Source organism: Dysidea avara, chromosome 7, assembly GCF_963678975.1.
Source record: "Dysidea avara chromosome 7, odDysAvar1.4, whole genome shotgun sequence".
Classification (NCBI taxonomy): Eukaryota; Metazoa; Porifera; class Demospongiae; order Dictyoceratida; family Dysideidae; genus Dysidea; species Dysidea avara.
In genome coordinates, this window is record NC_089278.1 from 18497383 (window position 1) to 18516568 (window position 19186).

Below are 19186 nucleotides of genomic sequence, written 5' to 3' on the forward strand. Positions count from 1 at the left end.
TGTATAAAGATTTACAAATTACTTTGCAGTGTCAGAATTTTCACCCGTTGTATTCTGTCGGCTTGTACACAAAACTCTCAAAGTGATTACAAGAAAAACACAATTTATCTGCAAATGTACATTCTATAGTTGCAAATAAGATATTCTAGATAACATACTAAGATTATAGCCACAATGGGTATGATAAATGCTAAAATTGCTCCATCATCTGATGTAATCCAGCAGCTAAAAATAATATAAACTTTATCACCTAGCTGGTAATACTTCACACTTACTAATCATCATTCCCATAGTGTTTATGAGCTATTCCAGCTGATATTGCAACTATTGGAATTGCTGGGCCTAATGAATAGTATTTCAACATGATGTATTGATTAATAGTCTTGCTTACCCCATCCCAAGAGAAAGAAGAAACGCCGACGGTTCAGTTTATTACCAAACACAGTGACCAACAACATGTACAACATTATTCCTTCACATAACATCCAACAAAATGCAGATGTAAAGAAATATTGTAGAAGTACTGCCACAGCTATACAGGAGGTCTACATGGAATGCAACACATAATGTTCTCACTGTTGTACATTTACATTTCAACTGTACGTATATCTCATATTTTACAATATAAAAGCTTTACTTTTAAGAAGTGCTATGACAAATAATCACTGTTTTTAGAACCGTGCCTGCAGGCACGAATAAATGTGAATAAAAGTACCCTAATAAATTGTTTCACAGTTAAATCTTACCACTCTAACTCTATACAAAAAGATTTGATGCATAATTAAAGAGTTGCAGAAGTCATAATAGCCTCATCAATGATTATTTTAGAGGTGCTTAACACGTTATGGCTCAGGAGAATCAATTTTGCACAGAAAAGCAGTTTACGTAGTTTGATAACTAGAAGTTACTGTCTTTTTAGCCTCATTGAACCGTGCCTGCAGGCACGGTTCTAAGGGGGTTTCACAGGTTTCTGGAAACCAGTCAGCTTTTTTAAATCAAAAAAAAATTAAAACAGCAAGCGAAATTTAAGTCTAAAATGAGGCTAAAAAGACAGTAACTTCTAGTTATCAAACTACGTAAACTGCTTTTCTGTGCAAAATTGATTCTCCTGAGCCATAACGTGTTAAGCACCTCTAAAATAATCATTGATGAGGCTATTATGACTTCTGCAACTCTTTAATTATGCATCAAATCTTTTTGTATAGAGTTAGAGTGGTAAGATTTAACTGTGAAACAATTTATTAGGGTAATTTTGTTCACATTTAGCTATAATAGATGTAATTAAAATATCTCAGAATGGCTCCATCCCTAATGGGCTTTTCTGCTGTTGAGTTAGAAACTAGTTGGAAAATTTTCTAGAATTTCCCCTGATAGCAAATACATACACCCGTACCTTTGTAGTCTATTTTTGAATGGTTTTTAACTATTACAACATAATCTATATGAGGTATGAAGTTAGGCAAATCACTTTGTCAGCTCAAATTTCATATTGTCCTGACATTGTGTCAGCATATGTCTGAAAAGTTACTTTGCACGCTAATTCTAACATGAATTGTTGATTATGTTTAGTACTTACCCGATATTCAGTAGCAGTTTCTATTCCAGCAAGGAACACTACAAGACCCAAAGCTAATGCAATACACAGATTTAGGTGTATAAATGGATGATTGATTTTATCTCTTTTCCTATAATATTATTTTAGAGTAAGAATTTAAACAAAATATTATCACCACTTACCTAATTACAATATATGTCAGTAAGATGATAGAAAGACATAGGCACACAAGAGATATTGCACATCCAATGTATGATGTTAGACGAAGTGAGTACTGTAATAATATGACTAGTCCACAAAACACCACACAATTTGCTATACCTCTGATGATGTTGGTTCATTTCTTACACTAACAAGCACAGCAAAACTAGTTAGGTGAGTAGTAATACAAGTTACTCTTGTGCCATTAGAATTATATTTATCTAATTGTACTCCTTCCTGTGACCAACCACCAGGTTGATTGCTACATGTATTATATGAACAACAACAATGTTATTATCCATTAATTTGTGTATATTTGATTTACTTACAGTTGAACATCGAGTAAGTTGTGATCATAAAACTGACAAGTTCTACTTTGTACTTTAGATGCATCTGACTGTTCTGAGTTGCTTTCCTGTATATATAAAAGAGAATATGCAACCATACCAAAATATTCTCAAATATTAGTAATTCCATGTAATAGAAATAATCTATAATAGCATTATAGTATAAGAAATTTATTATGTAACTGGATCTAAGAAGACCATTGCAAATTAAGACTTCAAGCCACCATAATCCACAAAATTGTTAGCACAAAGATGCATCTATATCACCTTTCAGAGTATTCTCTACACTAGTAGCTGCCTACCATGAGTACTTTTACCGGAGTGGTGGGGCAGGCACCAGCTTACCTTCAAAATGGAAGGGCACAATGGTTGAAAAATTAGAGACAAAATCATAGGACTGCACTGCTTCACAATGCTAAAATGCAGCAACTTCAACACAGAAAGTATTTGGCCAGTCATACAAGGCCTTCCACTAGTGTACCACCACTGCTTCCAGGTCTACATCAACACCATAAGTTGTTTGTATCATTTGGCTCTCAAAATCAGTCCTGTACAGTGCTAAGGCTTAAAACCAGTAGGGTATAGTATAGTAAGTGTTTGTTACACTAGCTGATATTTGTCTGCTGTGCAGTTTGAGTTAGTTATTGTCTGCATACAGTGCAGACAAAATTAATATTGGCCACTCTGCGCATACATATTTACCTAACATCACAAATTAAAACGTCAAGCCACCATAACCCACCAAGGGTGGTGAATGCACATATGAAATTCTCAGTACAAAGATGGTATTCCATATACTAGTAGCTGCCTACCATGAGTGCTTATACTAGTGTGGTGGGGCGGGCACCAGCTGACCTTGAAAATGGAATGGCACAATGGTTGAAAAGTTAGAGACAAAAACAGTTTTTAAATGAACTAAATTGGTCATCTCTTCAAAATTTCCGAAATTATAGTACAGCATAGTAATCACAAAATTCTCTATAGTATGGCCCTGACTAATGTCTCCCAACATGAACACACAAACTCTCTGCCCCAGTAATTCTGTGCTCTGCAGTCTACCTACCATCATCTAAATCATAACTTTATAATTTTTATATATCACAAAACACTCCCACAATGGAACAGCATAAACATATATACATATACTGTGACATCAATCCATAGGTAGTGGAAATGGTGGGGCCACCCCACTCCACTTTTACTGGGCTTGTAACAAAAATATGAAATACTCTAATAGAGCAGTCAATTACTATAACAGAACAGTTAGCTTAAAAATTAATTTATCAGCAAAAACACACAGAGAATAGTCTTTCAGAACTTCTAAAGTCTGAAATTTTTCCTATGGGATTTTCCCCAGAACCTCCATAATGGTACCTACTCTTGCCATATGCTTCAAACTCTATTGTACAATTTCTATTGCCAAAGTCAGCCACCCTACTCTTTGGCCGACTTCACCTGTGCATGTGCCAATCATATCATTTAAGAATTTTCCTAGTACAAATATTATGGTGACAACTTTAAATTATATTATATGAATAGCATATTATTTCATTACTTGTTTACATTACATACAAAACTACACAGGATTACTACATAAATATGAAGTACACTGTTTAATAAAACTTACCACATCAAATATTAATGATACAGAATTGTTCCTACTGGAGTTTAAAGGGACAGGTGCTCGTATTGACAATATTGGAGATTTGGGTACACCTCTGTAAAAGAAAACTTGTCTATCATTTCTGAGCAGTTGATCACTTCTTTGGCAACTGATAATGTATAAAAATTTTACTTACTCGTTAGTGGGGTTTGGCAACTGCAAAATCCCATTTCTGAGTATTGTATTTGTGATTGGAAATCCTGTAGTATCTATAGACAATAAAAAGTAGTGTAGTACATTAATTCAAAAGACTGTGATGAAATGTATATAAATCATAGTTAATTACAATGCCTTATCAATTGTAAAAATGAATAGATAGCGATCAAAATTATATTATTTGGCAAATCAATGATACAGGCTTTGTATTGGTATTTTAAGGTATAACTTTGTAGTCATATAGTACATATTTACTGGATTTCTCCTGTTGTCTTTGAGAACCATGACAGCTATATAGACAAAACACCATATCCATTTTAACTATGAATGTATCTGTAGTAATATGAGTGAGCATTAAGGATTGAATGCAGTCTATGTATTAGTAAGCAATAAAAGGTTGTATTGGTGCTAAATTAACAATCTTGGTAAATTAAAAACTTCTCAACAAATTCTCTAAAAATGCTGCAAGTGCTATGACTGCATAAACTAAGCTCTGGAATACTATACGCAACAGATAAGCTTCCAGCAGTAATAAAGATAGTTTACTGGAAATGGGCAAGGCAAGTACAAACAAATATAAAAGTAACATCCTTGGAGCTTTAAAATGTGGTTTCCAATTAGTATAAAACAGCCATGAAGTTACTGTGCTTCTCTCTACGTAAAGGATGTAAAATATATATTATAATAGTAAATATCATTGTACGTAGTAGGAAATAGACAAATATAACAAGCTAGGTAACACATACAACAATCAAGTTGTTACATCCATTTTTCTAGCTGTGCGTAAGAAATCATATAATGATTTGCAGTATGAAGCCTTACTTGGAGGAAGTTGATCCAACACATCTCTTAGAACATTATTGCTAAACATAATTTCAGCACTTCCACCAGTAAAGTTACCCAAATCATCATTTTCAGTAGGAAACACATAATCTTCTCCTGCTAGCACGCTGTCATATGATATACGCTGAGCCTTGACAACTACAAAGAATAAATGAACACATGAAGTACATACATAGCTACTCACCAATGTTTTGCTTAGTTTTAATAGCTTCTGTTGTATTGTTATTTAACGTTGCTCCCAAAAGTCTTCCAAACTGTTCAGTGCTGTTAACCAAAGCCTGGCTAGTGTCTGGTGATGTCTATAGAAAATATTAATAGTAGTTTATGGAACAAGCAAAAGGTATGAGAGTACTTGTTGCCAGGTTTGCTGGTGGCTGTCATTCAGAAGGTTATCAAATATTTCAGTTGTTTCCTTGGAAAGAAACAACAATATTGACAATCAACACTGTGTATTATAAGCATGATCACATTTATGATTTACTTCAAAGAATGCATCATCAGGCTGCAACATATTAACCACTGTCTCTGTAACACTATAGAACAGTTTCACTATAATCATACACATCAACAGACCAACTTACTTGTTGAGTGAAGAGACAATATTAACCGCTAGACCAATTTCTTCTGCAAAAATAACTTCTGATGAAGTCAAGCCAGAGAGCATAGTTGCAATATTGTTAACTGCACCGATCCTTTCTTCCTCATTGAGTTCATTTAATGAAGTAGTAATATTGGCAGTCTAAATGAAAGTTCCAGATATGTATGATACAATACGGTAGTACTGTATAATAGGGATCATGAAATTTTGGGCCAAAATTATCACCCTCATGAAGGTTCGGTAGATAGAGATCATGTAGGTTTGGGACAAAAGCAATTTCTTGTCATTAATGTAATTCAGTGTTGTTTGTGTGTAATGTAATGTTTGTTATTGTCTTGCTTACATGCATGTATGTTAAGTTTGTTGTTGTTTTTTTTGTATCACTCCAACAAGGAGGAACAGCATTGTGCTGATCGTTGTGAGTATAAAATAATAAATCACATCAATCAATCTTCATTTTCTCGTCATGGCAGATTGGTTGGGTATAATCAAGCCCAAAAATGTCCACAGTGTGATCTCAATCCCTTCCCATATTTCTGTGAACTTTACATAGATTGTAACTGAAATTTTCTATTGCCCTTTCTCTTCTGACCAACTAAATGATGCCTCCAGCTGAGTATGGTTACAGCTACGTTCTTGATTTCTTCACTGTTTGATGTAACTTCTGCCCAAGATGTGCCTTTTCACCAACTGCAGCAGCTACAGCGCATGCATCGTGGACTTACTTTTGTCTTCCTTTGTGCCCCATTTCTCTCTCCACTACCACATAGGCATTAATTTGCAGTAACAAGTGATGATTTCAGTGGAGCCGGTTATCATGAGAATCATCCATAATTTCTGTTTTGACCTACAGTGAAACCTCAGTTATCCGAATTCCTTGGGACCAGGGGTGGTCCATAAGTCTGAAAAGTCCATATCTCTAAAACTGTGTATAAATAACCTTAAAATAGTATAAATAACATTTTTTTAAATTCTGTATTATCAACTACTCTAATAGAACAGTCACTACTCTGATAAAGCAGTCATTTTCGTAATTCGGTTAACTGAGAATCCGGATAAGTGGGGTCCGGATAACTGAGGTTCCACTGTAATTGATTGAATAGGTGCTTCTCATATTGTTCTTCATTTGTACTGCCATATAATGGGTAGAACATATCTGACAATGAAGTGGAATGGCCACTTCACTTCTCAGTAACTAGGGCATGTTTATTTGAAATTTCCATTGTGCCTGGATTGATTGCAGAGGTGCTTCTTATACTGTTCTTCATTTGTAATGCTGTGTAATGGATGGATGGTAATTGATAGTTGGGATGTGCATTAAGTCACTCAATTGATTTTTAGCTATGTCTTGGCAGAACCATTCTTTCCTTTGATGCGGTATGTGTTGATTCACTGGTCATAAATTATGTTACAAAAAGTGTACACAAGTGTAAAAAATTAATTTGAGTAGGGATCATAGAAATAAATGCAATGAAACAAGGGAGGTCATCTACACCTGCAGCTATAGTAGTGGACATGTAATCCCTACTTCGGTCATGACTATACTCTGAATATGACTACAGTAGGAATTAAATATCCAATAGTATAACTACAGGGGTAGATTACCCCTACTCAAATATAATTTTTCTTACATTTGTTTATATATAATATTATGTGTGTGTGTGCTTTATTTAATTTTTACCTCCTCAACTAACTCTGTAAACTGTACCCTGAAACAATGAACAACTTCCTCCCACTCAACTTCACCTTTGCATCTTCTCCGTACAGTACCTTGATGTACAAACATTATGATGATGAAAACACATAATGTTACTTATGAATTTTAACAAAATCCCTCTATTTTTGTTCTGTAAGTTTATAGTAATTATGTTACCATTTAATCCAGATCCAGTACATGGTGCTTCTACAGTAACACCAACAAGTGTTTCATTCCATGTAACACTGAATCCAGTATAGTTCACTGTTACTGGGCTACAGAATTGATCTTAAGGAATAAATAAGGCATGCAGTGTTGTAAGCATAGAAGTATACATTATTACAATCTTACTTAGACTCAGTGTAGCCACTTCAGATCTGCCAAATTCTCCATATACATTCTTAGCAGTACACTGATAGTCTCCAGCAGTTTTTATTGAAGCAGTAACAATAAGGTTTTGTCTAGTCTCTCTTTCAACTGTAGCTCCATTCAATAACCAGCCATATACAAATGTATTAGCCGCCAAACCAGTAGCTGAACATGTAAATGTAACTTGGTCTCCTGGATTAGCCCTTTCTCCTGATGATGTGATAGTTGCTACAGGATCAGCTGTTAAAAGAAAACAATTATGTGACCATTGATTCATGATGCACAATTTGTGTTTTTTCATCAATATGACAATTTAATGATTTAAGCCATAACCATACCTTCAATAGTAAGCATAGCGTGATCAGTAAAATTTCTTCCATGTTGATTGACAGCCACACATCTGTATTGACCTGCATCAGGTGGTACTAGTCTAACAAGTATGAGGGTATTGGTCTTTATTCCTAAAGAACCAGTTGGTATAACACCATCTTTTCTCTGCCAGAAATAAGATGATGCTCCCTCAGCCATGCATGTAAACTGAACATGTGTAGAATCATTATTAACTTCAACAAGTTTATTGAGTGGATGAGTGGTGATTTGTGGTCTTGCTATATAATACATAATAAGCAACTGCTTCACAATGATTCACTTCCTTACTGGTATCAATTATTATTCCTCTTGCACTACTGACATCACCAAGTACTACTCTCATACCACTAGCAGATGATATACTCAAATTTACATTAAACTCCTCGTCTACTTCATTAACCATTCTATCATCCACCACTGGTATTGTCACAGTGACACTGGTCTCTCCAGTTTTAAATGTAGCAGTCAGTGGAGTAGCATCATAATCAACACCAGCTAACAACAAGTAACAAAAATACTACAAGTTTCACAATGCTAGATTCTTGTAAAACTCCATGATACAACTGTATGTGCTAGATACCAATCACTAACTAACATGATATCTAGAAAATCTTACTATTTGCCTACCTATAGCAGTCACTGATGATGTATTTACAAAAACAGTAACATTATTGCTTCCAATTCCTCCAAGTAGATCAATAGTCAACACAATGGAACCAGATATTTCTGTTCCACTGAATATACCTTGACTGAACTGTACAATTAACTCTGCTATAGCACACATGAAATGTAATCAACACACCGGTATATCATTACCTTCATCATCAATGATGGTAATAGTAAAGGAATAGTCACCATTAATAGTTACTGGAAAGTAACTGTGTTGTGGATCAATAGATAGAATAAATGTTTCATTTTGTTCTTGTACTGAGTCATCAATAATATTCACACTAAATGAGACAGACAATTGTCCACTAGGGATGGTAACAGAATAGTTTAGTGGTGATGATACTCCAGTTTGACCATAGTCTGATCCAGCTATTGAAAGAATACAGCTATTTTTATGCTTTAATCAGTAGCATTACATACCTGTAGCCAAGCCATCTTGCATGGTGACCAAAATAATGATATCTTGAGAAGCTGCAGTATTGAGCTTGAAGTCTATGTTGATTAAACCAGCTGATTCCTTCACTGAATATGGTAACTCTCCATTAACTATCACATCAACTGTTGTAATTGTCACTAAATACAAATTAGCAAACTGAATTAAGCCTCAGTACTCAAATGCAAATTCATCCTATTATGTTTCAAATTATGTCTGCTAAATTGACACACCCCTAGTGAACACTGACTTTTAAATTGCATGATTATATATTATATTAAACTAGCACTGTAAGTTGGTTGGTAAAGGCAAAGGGCATAATGCTAGCGTAATAGGTGCATTTTTGTAAAGTTTCAATGGCAGATATAGGGAATTGCATTGGTTTCCATGAAAACTCTCTGAAAACTGTGCTTGTTTGAAAACAATTACAGTTGTGGCAGTGACACAATGCATTAATATACCAGCAGAAATATTACTTGAACAATAGCATAATTAATGTTTGCTATTTGTGTTAATGGTATGATCACATTGTTAACCTTTAATGCTGCCCCTATCAGTGGTGGGTGGGTGGCAAGAGACTAGTAGTGCAATATCAAACTATACAGCTTTTTCCACACAATCATCACAATAAAGTGGGTGGGGCTGGCTAGACTACAAATAATCATAAAGCATTGTCCAACCACTTTAATTGTAGAGAAGATTCACTTTTCAATATTGAGATACTCCAATTCAGCAGTTAAGTACTCTAATAAAATGGCCAGATGCATCTGTAAGTATATGGGGGCAGGAGGCTAGAGTATTCTACTATATTTTAGAGAGGACTTATAGTTATAGTCCCTCCACTTTCTAAGATCTCTAATAGAGCAATTATCCTACCTAGTGGTGCAGTCAACTACTCTGAGGTCATGTACTCTAATATTAAACAGTTTAATGCATCTGAGGGTTGATTAGCTGTGTACGTATATATACCACCACACAAAAACAGCCAAGCTGTGAAAAAATGGTGTGGCCTTAAAAAGTCTGGGTGAAAAAAGTTGTGAAATCAAAGGTGGCAGCCAAGAAATGTCTGCAATGATGTTAATGTTAATAAATTTTAACAATACACATACAGCCATGCATTGTTAAAATTTATTAGCATTAACATCATTGCAGCCATGCATTGTTAAAATTTATTAACATTAACATCATTGCAGCCATTTCTTGGCCGCCATCTTTGTTTTCACCCAGACTTTTTAAGGCTGCACTATTTTTTCACAGCTTGGCTGTTTTTGTGTGGATTTCACTTCTTTTAGTACTTTATAAGGCCACAAAACCAGCCTATGGCTGACTTTGAGGTTTGTTTTTACTCACATGTCTCCTTTTCCATGTAGATACAATGATGATCATTGAAGACAGACTTATAAATGTATTTCATTGCATGATTTAATTCAATATTTGATAATATTATTGTAATACTCTAATAGAGTGCACACTTTTTTGAGGACTTCTAATAGACCATACATAGAATGTTCTAGAACATTCTAGTACTTCTATTGGTAGATCTATGAAATTACAAACATTTGATTATAAGTAGATTTCAACTAGAAGTTTCATTTATAAAGCAGAAAAGGAGGTGATCAGCCAAGGTAGCAGTGGTTCAGTGGTTTAGGATGCAGGTGTTAGATATGGAGGTCCCTGGTTTGAACTCTGGTAAGTATTTTTTAAAACATTTTTGCACACATTTTTACCCCACAGTGACCGCTCTATTAAAGTATCTTGATCCTGCGATTTTATACTTACTTGGTTTTTGCTTTATAACTTTGTCACTGTAACTCTATTGCTATTCAAACTATCAAAAGGCACTGCTATGATGATCAGCCTACGTATCTACACATCAGTTTCAAGTTACTTCTATACTTGGTTTACTCTGTAGCCGTGACAGAAGTTTGATCTTTTTTAATGTGAATAAACACCTTTAACTCCTTGAATATTCCTCAGATATACAACAAACTTGGTACATGAATCCACCGTTACACGCTCTTATTTGTGCCAAAGATCAAGGCAATTGAGTTGCACGTTTGCCTTTTTATAGCAATTTTTGCAAAGTAAGCGAAAAGAAATCGAAGCCACCATATGGCATAAGAAGAAAAATGAAGAAATTAAAATGAAATTTTGAACGCCCATATCTCGCAAATGGCTGTAGTGAATTTAATTGAATTTGCTGTGTGGTGTACCCTACCTGGGGGACAGCTATAATGCAAAAATGATGTGCTTTGGAAAAGGGGCCATGGAGCTATGCATGTATGAAAAAGCTGTTTTCTTTCTTCCTGTCAATATTCTCATGGTGTGGTCACCGGCTTTCTTGGCCACACAACACACTATCATGTGTCTTGATAATCTTTGCTGTACTGTAATTACTTTGTGTAAACATAACTAAGTTTATATATAGGTGATAGTCTATAGTAATTACTTCAAGAAGGCAACAAATAATGCTTTTGAGCAGTTATTTGAAGTCCTACAAGGTATGGACACAACTCAATATCAACAGACTGTGCCAGAGTGGGTGAATCAGCTACTGAATGGTGATCAATAACACTAGGAGTGGAGAACAGCTTTTGGTCAGCTCCTGCATCCCTAACATTTTAATGTAATTTATTACAACGCAATAAATTAAAGTTAACATTCCTTGGTGTGGGCATTGAATGGATACAGTGTAAACCTACATACCATACCATAGTAAATGAAGCCAGCATCCTTTAGTGATAAACTAGTTTTTCTGGTAAAGTAATTAAATCCAGCAACACAGAATCCAGGAGATGACTGTAAGGTTTATTAGACCAACATTGTACATTAGCAAAGTAGCCCAGTGCTAGCACCACAAACTGAAATAAATGCATTTGTTTCAGGTGAAACTTGAACCAATCTTATAGGATACATGAGACGTAATGATGTCATAATGATTCATTGTAATAAACTGGCTCGACAGGTTTGAGATCATGAGATCATGCCATAGTGCATGGTGTGTTCATGGACAGAAAACTTTCTTCCCTCCCTCCCACCTGAAATCATGCATTAAGTATATGTGCCAGTGCATATATTGTTGTATGTGCTTTGTATGGTTGTCCACATATAAATATTGAACCTTTGTATGTATAACTTAGTTACATTTGTTTGCTTGGTTGTTGTGTGTCCAATTACTGATATTGAACTTAGATACACATATATATATATATAGTTGAATGGCAACTGAGAACCAAGGATGGGTGGATGAAGTGCTAATTATCTGTGTACAGCCAACCAATTCAGTTACACTAAATTTAACTTGTATGTTCATTCATTGGTTGCTGCTATCATGTTGTGTTGCTATGTATATATGGTGCATTGCTGCAATCTTGTACTAATTGGAAGACATATTTGCTTCATGGTCAACTGTAAATCCAGTTATGTATTGTGCCATATCCACAATGCTTGTCTGTATGGCTTGTGCAAAAGTTATTACACCCTATTCCAACAATTTCCTCAGTTGCCCTTTCCTAAAGTACTTATGTATAGACATCTGTAACTGATCTGTTGGCCCTTACATTCATCATCCACAATAGTTACTGTAGCCTGGCTATTGGTTGTCCCACGAGTTACATTAGCTGGTAGTGATGCGAGTACAATAACCAGATTGAAATTTTCATTTCCTTCCTGCAGACCATCTGCATTTAATGCAATGTTAAATGAATCACTGGTGGTCTGTCCAGCACTGAATCTGACAGTATATGGTCCAGAATCATAATCAACACCTCCTCCTGTAATAGTATTTACTACTACTACTACTACTACTAATACCACAAGGTGTATTAGCATATGGACCTTATCCACATTTATGAAATGTGATGTCATAATGAAAAAAATGGTTGTGATAGTGTGGGGACTTCATCATGTAGCAATTGAAATGAACTTTATTTTTAATTTTTTTAAGCTTTGATTTTTTAATTACTTTGTTTAATTATTTTAATTTTGAAGCTTTCACAACATAGAACCATTGGATAATGAAGGTAAGAGGCTAATACACATGTTGTGGCAATGCAAAATAAGCCCATCTGGCAAAACCAGACCAATACCAAAACCAGTATATATGCCTTATCTTTGCTCTTGTGTAAATGCAGTCATAACAAAATGCTACCCCTCCCAAAAGTTCTCTGTATGAAATCCCTACACTATCGCACTATTTTTACACTGTGACATAATTGTGAGTAAGGCTCATTGTAATAACATCACTTCACTTACCAGTGGCAGTATTCTGAGTATCTCTAACGTGTACAGTAATATTAGTCGATGATGGGTTACTGAGAACTAGTACAGGTTGTGCTGGTCCATCATCTTCAGTAAAACTGTATGTTGACTGACTGAAGGTGACAGTAATAGCTACAAGAGTAACAAAAGAAGTACACATTGTGGTGGTACACATTGTGGTGGTACAGTATGTAACATTCTAAAATTTCACTTATTTGCTGAACCATTGCTGTGTCACTATTGCTCAAAACCAACATTGCACTTACTCACTGTGAGTTGCATACTCACACATAATCACAATGACAGCTTTACTACTATCAATGATTATGGATGGAGCATACCACTAGAGCCTCCAACTCAGTTTGGAAAACTATTGATGTATATCTATATATATATTAAGACACACGGTAGTGTGTCATGCGGCCCAAGAAGCCGGCGCGCAACACCCGTGAGTATATTGACAGGAAGAACGAACACAGAATTTTCGCACCTCCATAGCTCTGTGCAGCCTTGATGAAACAAGAAGATTTTTGCTGTGGACACTCCCTCCAACTTCAGCACTCTACATTCCAAATTTCAGTGAAATCGCTTCAAGCGTTCCCAAGATATGCGACTTCAAAAATTGGCTTAGTTTCTTCGTTTTTTCTTCTTATTTTTCTTCCTCTTTTCGCACACTTAAAAAAAAACTGCTATAAAACGTGAACACTATATCCGATTGCCTTTAAATTTGGCACACAGAAGGGGGGGGGGGGGGGGGGGGGTATAACTGCGCATCTCAGCACCAACTTTGGTTGGAATACGATAAACAGGCAAAGAGTTATGAGCGATTATTCACAAAAAATAATACCAATATGTTGTCACACCTACAGGGTAAACCGCGTATGGGAAGAAGCTGAAAACCGGTGGGTGAATAGATTAACTATTAAACCTCAAACCTTTTGTGGTTTGAAAGGAATCAAGCTAAAAACCAGGAAGATACAATGAAAAAACCAACAGTGTGCAAAAATTATGCAATCGAGATTAGCTAATAAAAAAAACGACTGTTTGCCACGTCTACCAGATAAATCGCTTGGGCTAATGCTTTGAAAATTGCTGTACAGATGGAGTAATCATCTTAGAAAGGCTCTTCAATGGTGTAGAAGAATCAGACTTAAAGCCACGGAGTTATAACACAAAATCCAACTTGGTGCAGCAAGTGCGAGATTGAGATACTCTAATAGAGCAGTCATCCTAATAGAGAAGTCACCCTAATAGAGCAGTCACCCTGAAGAGAATTCAAGAAATCAGCTAGAAACAAGTAACCTGTATGGAGATCAGCTACAAACAAGTCACCCTGTAGAGAGATCAGCTACAAACAATTCACCCTGTAGAGAGATCAGCTAGAAGTAGGGAGTTCATGCAACTATGGAAAGAGATAGTTCAGCTAGAAGAAATCACCTTGTAGAGTTCAGCTACAAACAAATCACCCTGTAGAGAGATCAATAGAAGAAGTTACCTTGCAGAGAGTTCAGCTACAAAGAAACCATCATGTAGAGAGATCAGCTACAAACAAATCTCCCTGTAGAGAAATCAGCTAGAAGAAGTTACCTTGTAGAGAGTTCAGCTAAAAAGAAACCATCATGTAGAGAGTTCAGCTGCAAACAAATCACCTGTAGAGAGTTCAGCTACAAACAAATTTCCCTGTAGAGAGATCAGCTAGAAGAAGTTACCTTGTAGAGAGTTCAGCTACAAAGAAACCATTCTGTAAAGAGCTCAGCTGCAAACAAATCACCTATATACAGAATTCAGCTACCAACAAATAACCCTGTAAAGAGATCAGCTAGAAGAAGTTATCTTGTAGATAATTCAGCTACAAACAAATCACCCTGTAGAAAGATAAGCTAGAAGAATTTACCTTGTAGAGAGTTCAGCTACAAAGAAATCATTCTGTAAAGAGCTCAGCTGCAAACAAATCACCTGTACAGAATTCAGCTACAAACAAATCACCCTGTAGAAAGATCAGCTAGAGGGAGTTACCTTGTAGAGAGTTCAGTTACAAAGAAACCACCATGTAGAGAATTCAGCTACAAACTAGTGACCCTGTAGAGACATCAGCTTCAAGAAGTTACCTTGTAGAGAGTTCAGCTACAAAGAAACCATTCTGTAAAGAGCTCAGCTGCAAACAAATCACCTGTATAGAGTTCAGCTACAAACAAATCTCCCTGTAGAGAGATCAGCTAGAAGAAGTTTCCTTGTAGAGAGTTCAGCTACAAACAAATCACCCTGTAGAAAAATCAGCTAGAAGAAGTCACCTTGTAGAGAGTTCAGTTACAAAGAAACCATCATGTAGAGAGTTCAGCTATAAACTAGTGAACCTGTAGAAAGATCAGCTAGAAGAAGTCACCTTGTAGAGATTTCAGCTACAAACAAACCACCATGTAGAGAGTTCAGCTAGAAGAAGTTACCTTGCAGATAGTTCAGCTACAAAGAAACCATCATGTAGAGAGTTCAGCTACAAAGAAACCATCATGTAGAAATGTCGTGCATGTGCATGCGACATTTCCTGTGAGCTGTACTGTATAGTGTTAGCCCTGTAATCACCTGTGCATATGGATATGAAGAAGGTTTGATAGAAGAAACGATCATTTACATTTACTGCATCATAAACAAATGGACGTGACAAGCATACAGTATCATTGGAGCTACAGAAACAAAACAAAGATTTTCAAACTATCGATGAGCAGGCAAATAAGATGGTATATAGTTGTAATTGATTGAGTCTTCCTTCTTTGATTATTGGCCAGATAAAAACTTACATGTATTTATCTTTGTAGCATGTGTAATTTTACGAACTATTTTTAAATTTCGTTTTTCTCAATACACATGCTTGTGCAAACAAGTCGGGTTTTTGCTGAGAAAGTCACATATCTCATTACTATACACTTGACCACTGCTCCACATCAGTCTCATGCATATAATAACAACAACTAGCATTTAATAATAAAAATGAAGTAGGGATCTATGCAATAAAAAGTAGTGAAACAGAGATAAATTATGATATTACAGCATAGCTCAGTGGGAAAGTCCCTACTATGGCATTGAGCGAAATTATATAGCTAATGTGCCAAAGTAGGGACTTTCCCATCGAGCTATGCTGTAATACCATCATTCATCTCTTATTTCACTACTTTTTAGTTTGTTTAGTTTTTTGTTGTAGCACAGCAAGCTAGTTACAGCTTATTAAAGTACGTACCATGCCAAAATTGGAAGTACATTATTACATAGGCCTGTAGTAGTGTGCATAGCTTTCCTGTAGTAGTAGCACTCAGATCTATGACCTGTCTCAGTACGATGGTTCGCATTCTACTCACCCCAGCCGAAAGTTGTTCGAACATACAGGCCCTTTCAGTTGTCTAGAGCTTAGTCTAGACTAACAGGATGAAGTAATACAATTTTCACTCGAGTACTATCCCATCACATGAATCACTCGCTGATCTTGCTGTCTGGCACTGAGTGGCACTGGCACTGAGTGGCTGAGTCAGTGTGTTCAGAGGAACAAGCCATCGAGTATCAGTCTGTCTATTAAGTAACAGATCACTTTGTTGAGGCATTGGCAAAATTGAAGTGACAACTCAGCAGCCTTAATGTTTCATGTGCAACACTTGAAATTATAAGTGCCCGCTCTTTCAGCAGCATAAGCGTTTTCTGAAATAATTTTCTGGTGTCTACATAAAAGTGTTGATACGGAAAATAAATGTCTCAGTATGGTTTTGATGCTTGAAGAAGACAACCAACCTCATTGAAGATAAAAGATAAGGTGCACAGGGCGTACACTCGTTGGAACCTTAAAAGGCACATCCCACCGGTGAGTTTGTTGTTGTGGCATAAAATGGTGACAATGCGCTGCTTTGTTTGGGCTCTAGGCTTGCAACTGTGGTCAGTGAGTGAGTGAGTGAGTGAGTGAGTGAGTGAGTGAGTGAGTGAGTGAGTGAGTGAGTGAGTGAGTGAGTGAGTGAGTGAGTGAGTGAGTGAGTGAGTGAGTGAGTGAGTGAGTGAGTGAGTGAGACAAAATTTCAAGTTTTGGAATTTAAAAAAAAAAAGATCTGGTCACCGGTAAGTTTTTTCTTGTTTTTAATACTGTATTTCATGTTAGATGGATTGATATTATTCCGTAAAGGTGATTTTTGTGACGTAAGATGTCTCTAGGATGATTTTTAAAGGCAGCATTTCAGGTGGCGCATGTCACATTTGATGCAATCCCTACTTAAACAGTACTACTGTACTGTTTGATATCATCATTTTAACTATAGCACATTCCCTTGATTCACTTACAGTCATCATTCAGTATGTTCACTGCAGCTCTATGAGGATTACCACGAGTGACACCATCAGGTAGTGAGGATGTGACAATAATGAGAGTAAAATCCTCATTAGTTTCCAGTACATCATCATTAACTACAGCAATGCTAAATGAAGCACTGGTTTGTTTAGCAGTGAATGTGACAGTGTATGGTCCAGAATCATAATCAACACCTCCTGTAATATTCTCACTGTTAACATGTTGTTAAAGGTGATGTTGGTCTACTCACCAGTTGCAATAATGTCATTACTTCCAACTTGTACAGTAATATTAGTTGATGGTGGGTTACTGAGGACTAGTACAGGTTGTGCTGGTCCAGCATCTTCATCAATACTGTATTTTGACTTGCTGAAAATGATGTTAGGAGCTACGGTAACAATAAATATATGCACAATGGGATTACACTGAATTGGTGTGCAAATAATACACTTTGACATTTAAGTATAAGGAAAAATTAGGAATTTTAAATTCAAGTAGGGATCATAGAAAAACAAAGTAGGGAAACAAGGGAGATCACATACACCTACATACAGATATACTAGTGGGCATTTAATCCCTAATTCAGTCTATACCAAGACTGAAGTACGGATTAAATGTCCACTAGTATATCTGTAGGTGTATAGGCAACCTCCCTTGTTTCCATACGTTTTTCTATGATTCCGAATCGTACTTAAAGTTCCTAATGTTTCCTTATAATTGTTTGTTTACTTTTTGTAACATTATTATGACTGGTGAACCCACACATACCGCATCATAAGAAAGAACAGCACCCGAGTTAAATTAACATTTTCATCTAAACGCATGCCCCAATTATCAATTACCTACTGGAAAGTGAAGTGGGTATTATACTTTGCTTTCAGCTATGCTCAGCCTGTTACACAGCGCTACAAATGAAGAACAGTAGGAGAAGCACCTCTGAAATCAATCCAGTCAGTGCAAAAATATGGATGATCTGTGCACCCATTTATCAATTATTGACTCGAAAGCGAAGTTGCCATTACACTTTGCTTTCAACCATGTTCAGCCCATTACATACAAGCAAAGAAAAGTAGGAGAAGCGTCACTGCTCTCTATGGAAAATATGGATGATTCCTGTTACAAACATAGCCTGGAAACTATCTTGCAACAAAGGTAAGTCCATGATGTGTACATTGTACATACTGCAGTATGCAAAAAGGCACCTGTTGGGCTGAAGTGACATCGAACAGTTTAAAAAATCAAGCCTGTATATAGCTTTAGCCATTATCAAGTTATGCTTGTCTGAAGACATCAGGCAAGCAGGCATGCAAGCAGGTAGGCAGGCACACATGCAGGCAGGTAGGCAGGCAGGCAGGCACGCATGCAGGCAGGTAGGCAGGCACGCACGCACGCAGGCAGGCAGGCAGGCAGGCACGCACGCACGCACGCAGGCAGGCAGGCAGGCAGGCAGGCAGGTAGACAGGCAGGCAGAGAGGCAGGCAGGCAGGCAGGTACATACGCATGCAAGCAGGTAGTCAGTCAGTAGAAAATTCCATTGAATAAATTTAAAAAATCTTTTTGTACCATTCTATTGTTAGCATTTAGGGTTGTATTGAAGGCACTTTTGGGCTTGGTTATACTTAGTCAGTACTGCTAAGGCATCACGATGGTCTTGTGAAGCTGCTTTTTAGGTGATTCTTTTAGGCCAGAAAAACCCAAATCTCCATGTT

The 19186-nt window shown here is 36.4% G+C and overlaps 1 protein-coding gene across 1 annotated transcript in view; it reads right to left on the bottom strand.

Moving 5' to 3' along the window:
- The window catches only part of LOC136259674 (uncharacterized), a 144433-nt gene that overhangs the window by 2262 nt on the left and 122985 nt on the right, over positions 1-19186 (bottom strand). The window contains exons 40-66 of the mRNA XM_066053176.1: positions 17728-17865; positions 17471-17674; positions 13154-13291; positions 12460-12672; positions 8887-9039; positions 8614-8835; positions 8425-8568; positions 8086-8292; positions 7767-8036; positions 7411-7668; positions 7237-7347; positions 7045-7133; positions 5347-5504; positions 5247-5298; positions 5118-5177; positions 4950-5064; positions 4745-4903; positions 3903-3975; positions 3731-3821; positions 2086-2171; positions 1877-2018; positions 1738-1829; positions 1577-1685; positions 392-545; positions 276-342; positions 159-225; positions 23-108 (exon numbers count right to left, since the gene is read on the bottom strand). Coding sequence (XP_065909248.1) covers positions 23-108; positions 159-225; positions 276-342; positions 392-545; positions 1577-1685; positions 1738-1829; positions 1877-2018; positions 2086-2171; positions 3731-3821; positions 3903-3975; positions 4745-4903; positions 4950-5064; positions 5118-5177; positions 5247-5298; positions 5347-5504; positions 7045-7133; positions 7237-7347; positions 7411-7668; positions 7767-8036; positions 8086-8292; positions 8425-8568; positions 8614-8835; positions 8887-9039; positions 12460-12672; positions 13154-13291; positions 17471-17674; positions 17728-17865 — 3658 coding nt within the window. The remainder of the gene's footprint in view (positions 1-22; positions 109-158; positions 226-275; positions 343-391; positions 546-1576; positions 1686-1737; positions 1830-1876; positions 2019-2085; positions 2172-3730; positions 3822-3902; positions 3976-4744; positions 4904-4949; positions 5065-5117; positions 5178-5246; positions 5299-5346; positions 5505-7044; positions 7134-7236; positions 7348-7410; positions 7669-7766; positions 8037-8085; positions 8293-8424; positions 8569-8613; positions 8836-8886; positions 9040-12459; positions 12673-13153; positions 13292-17470; positions 17675-17727; positions 17866-19186) is intronic.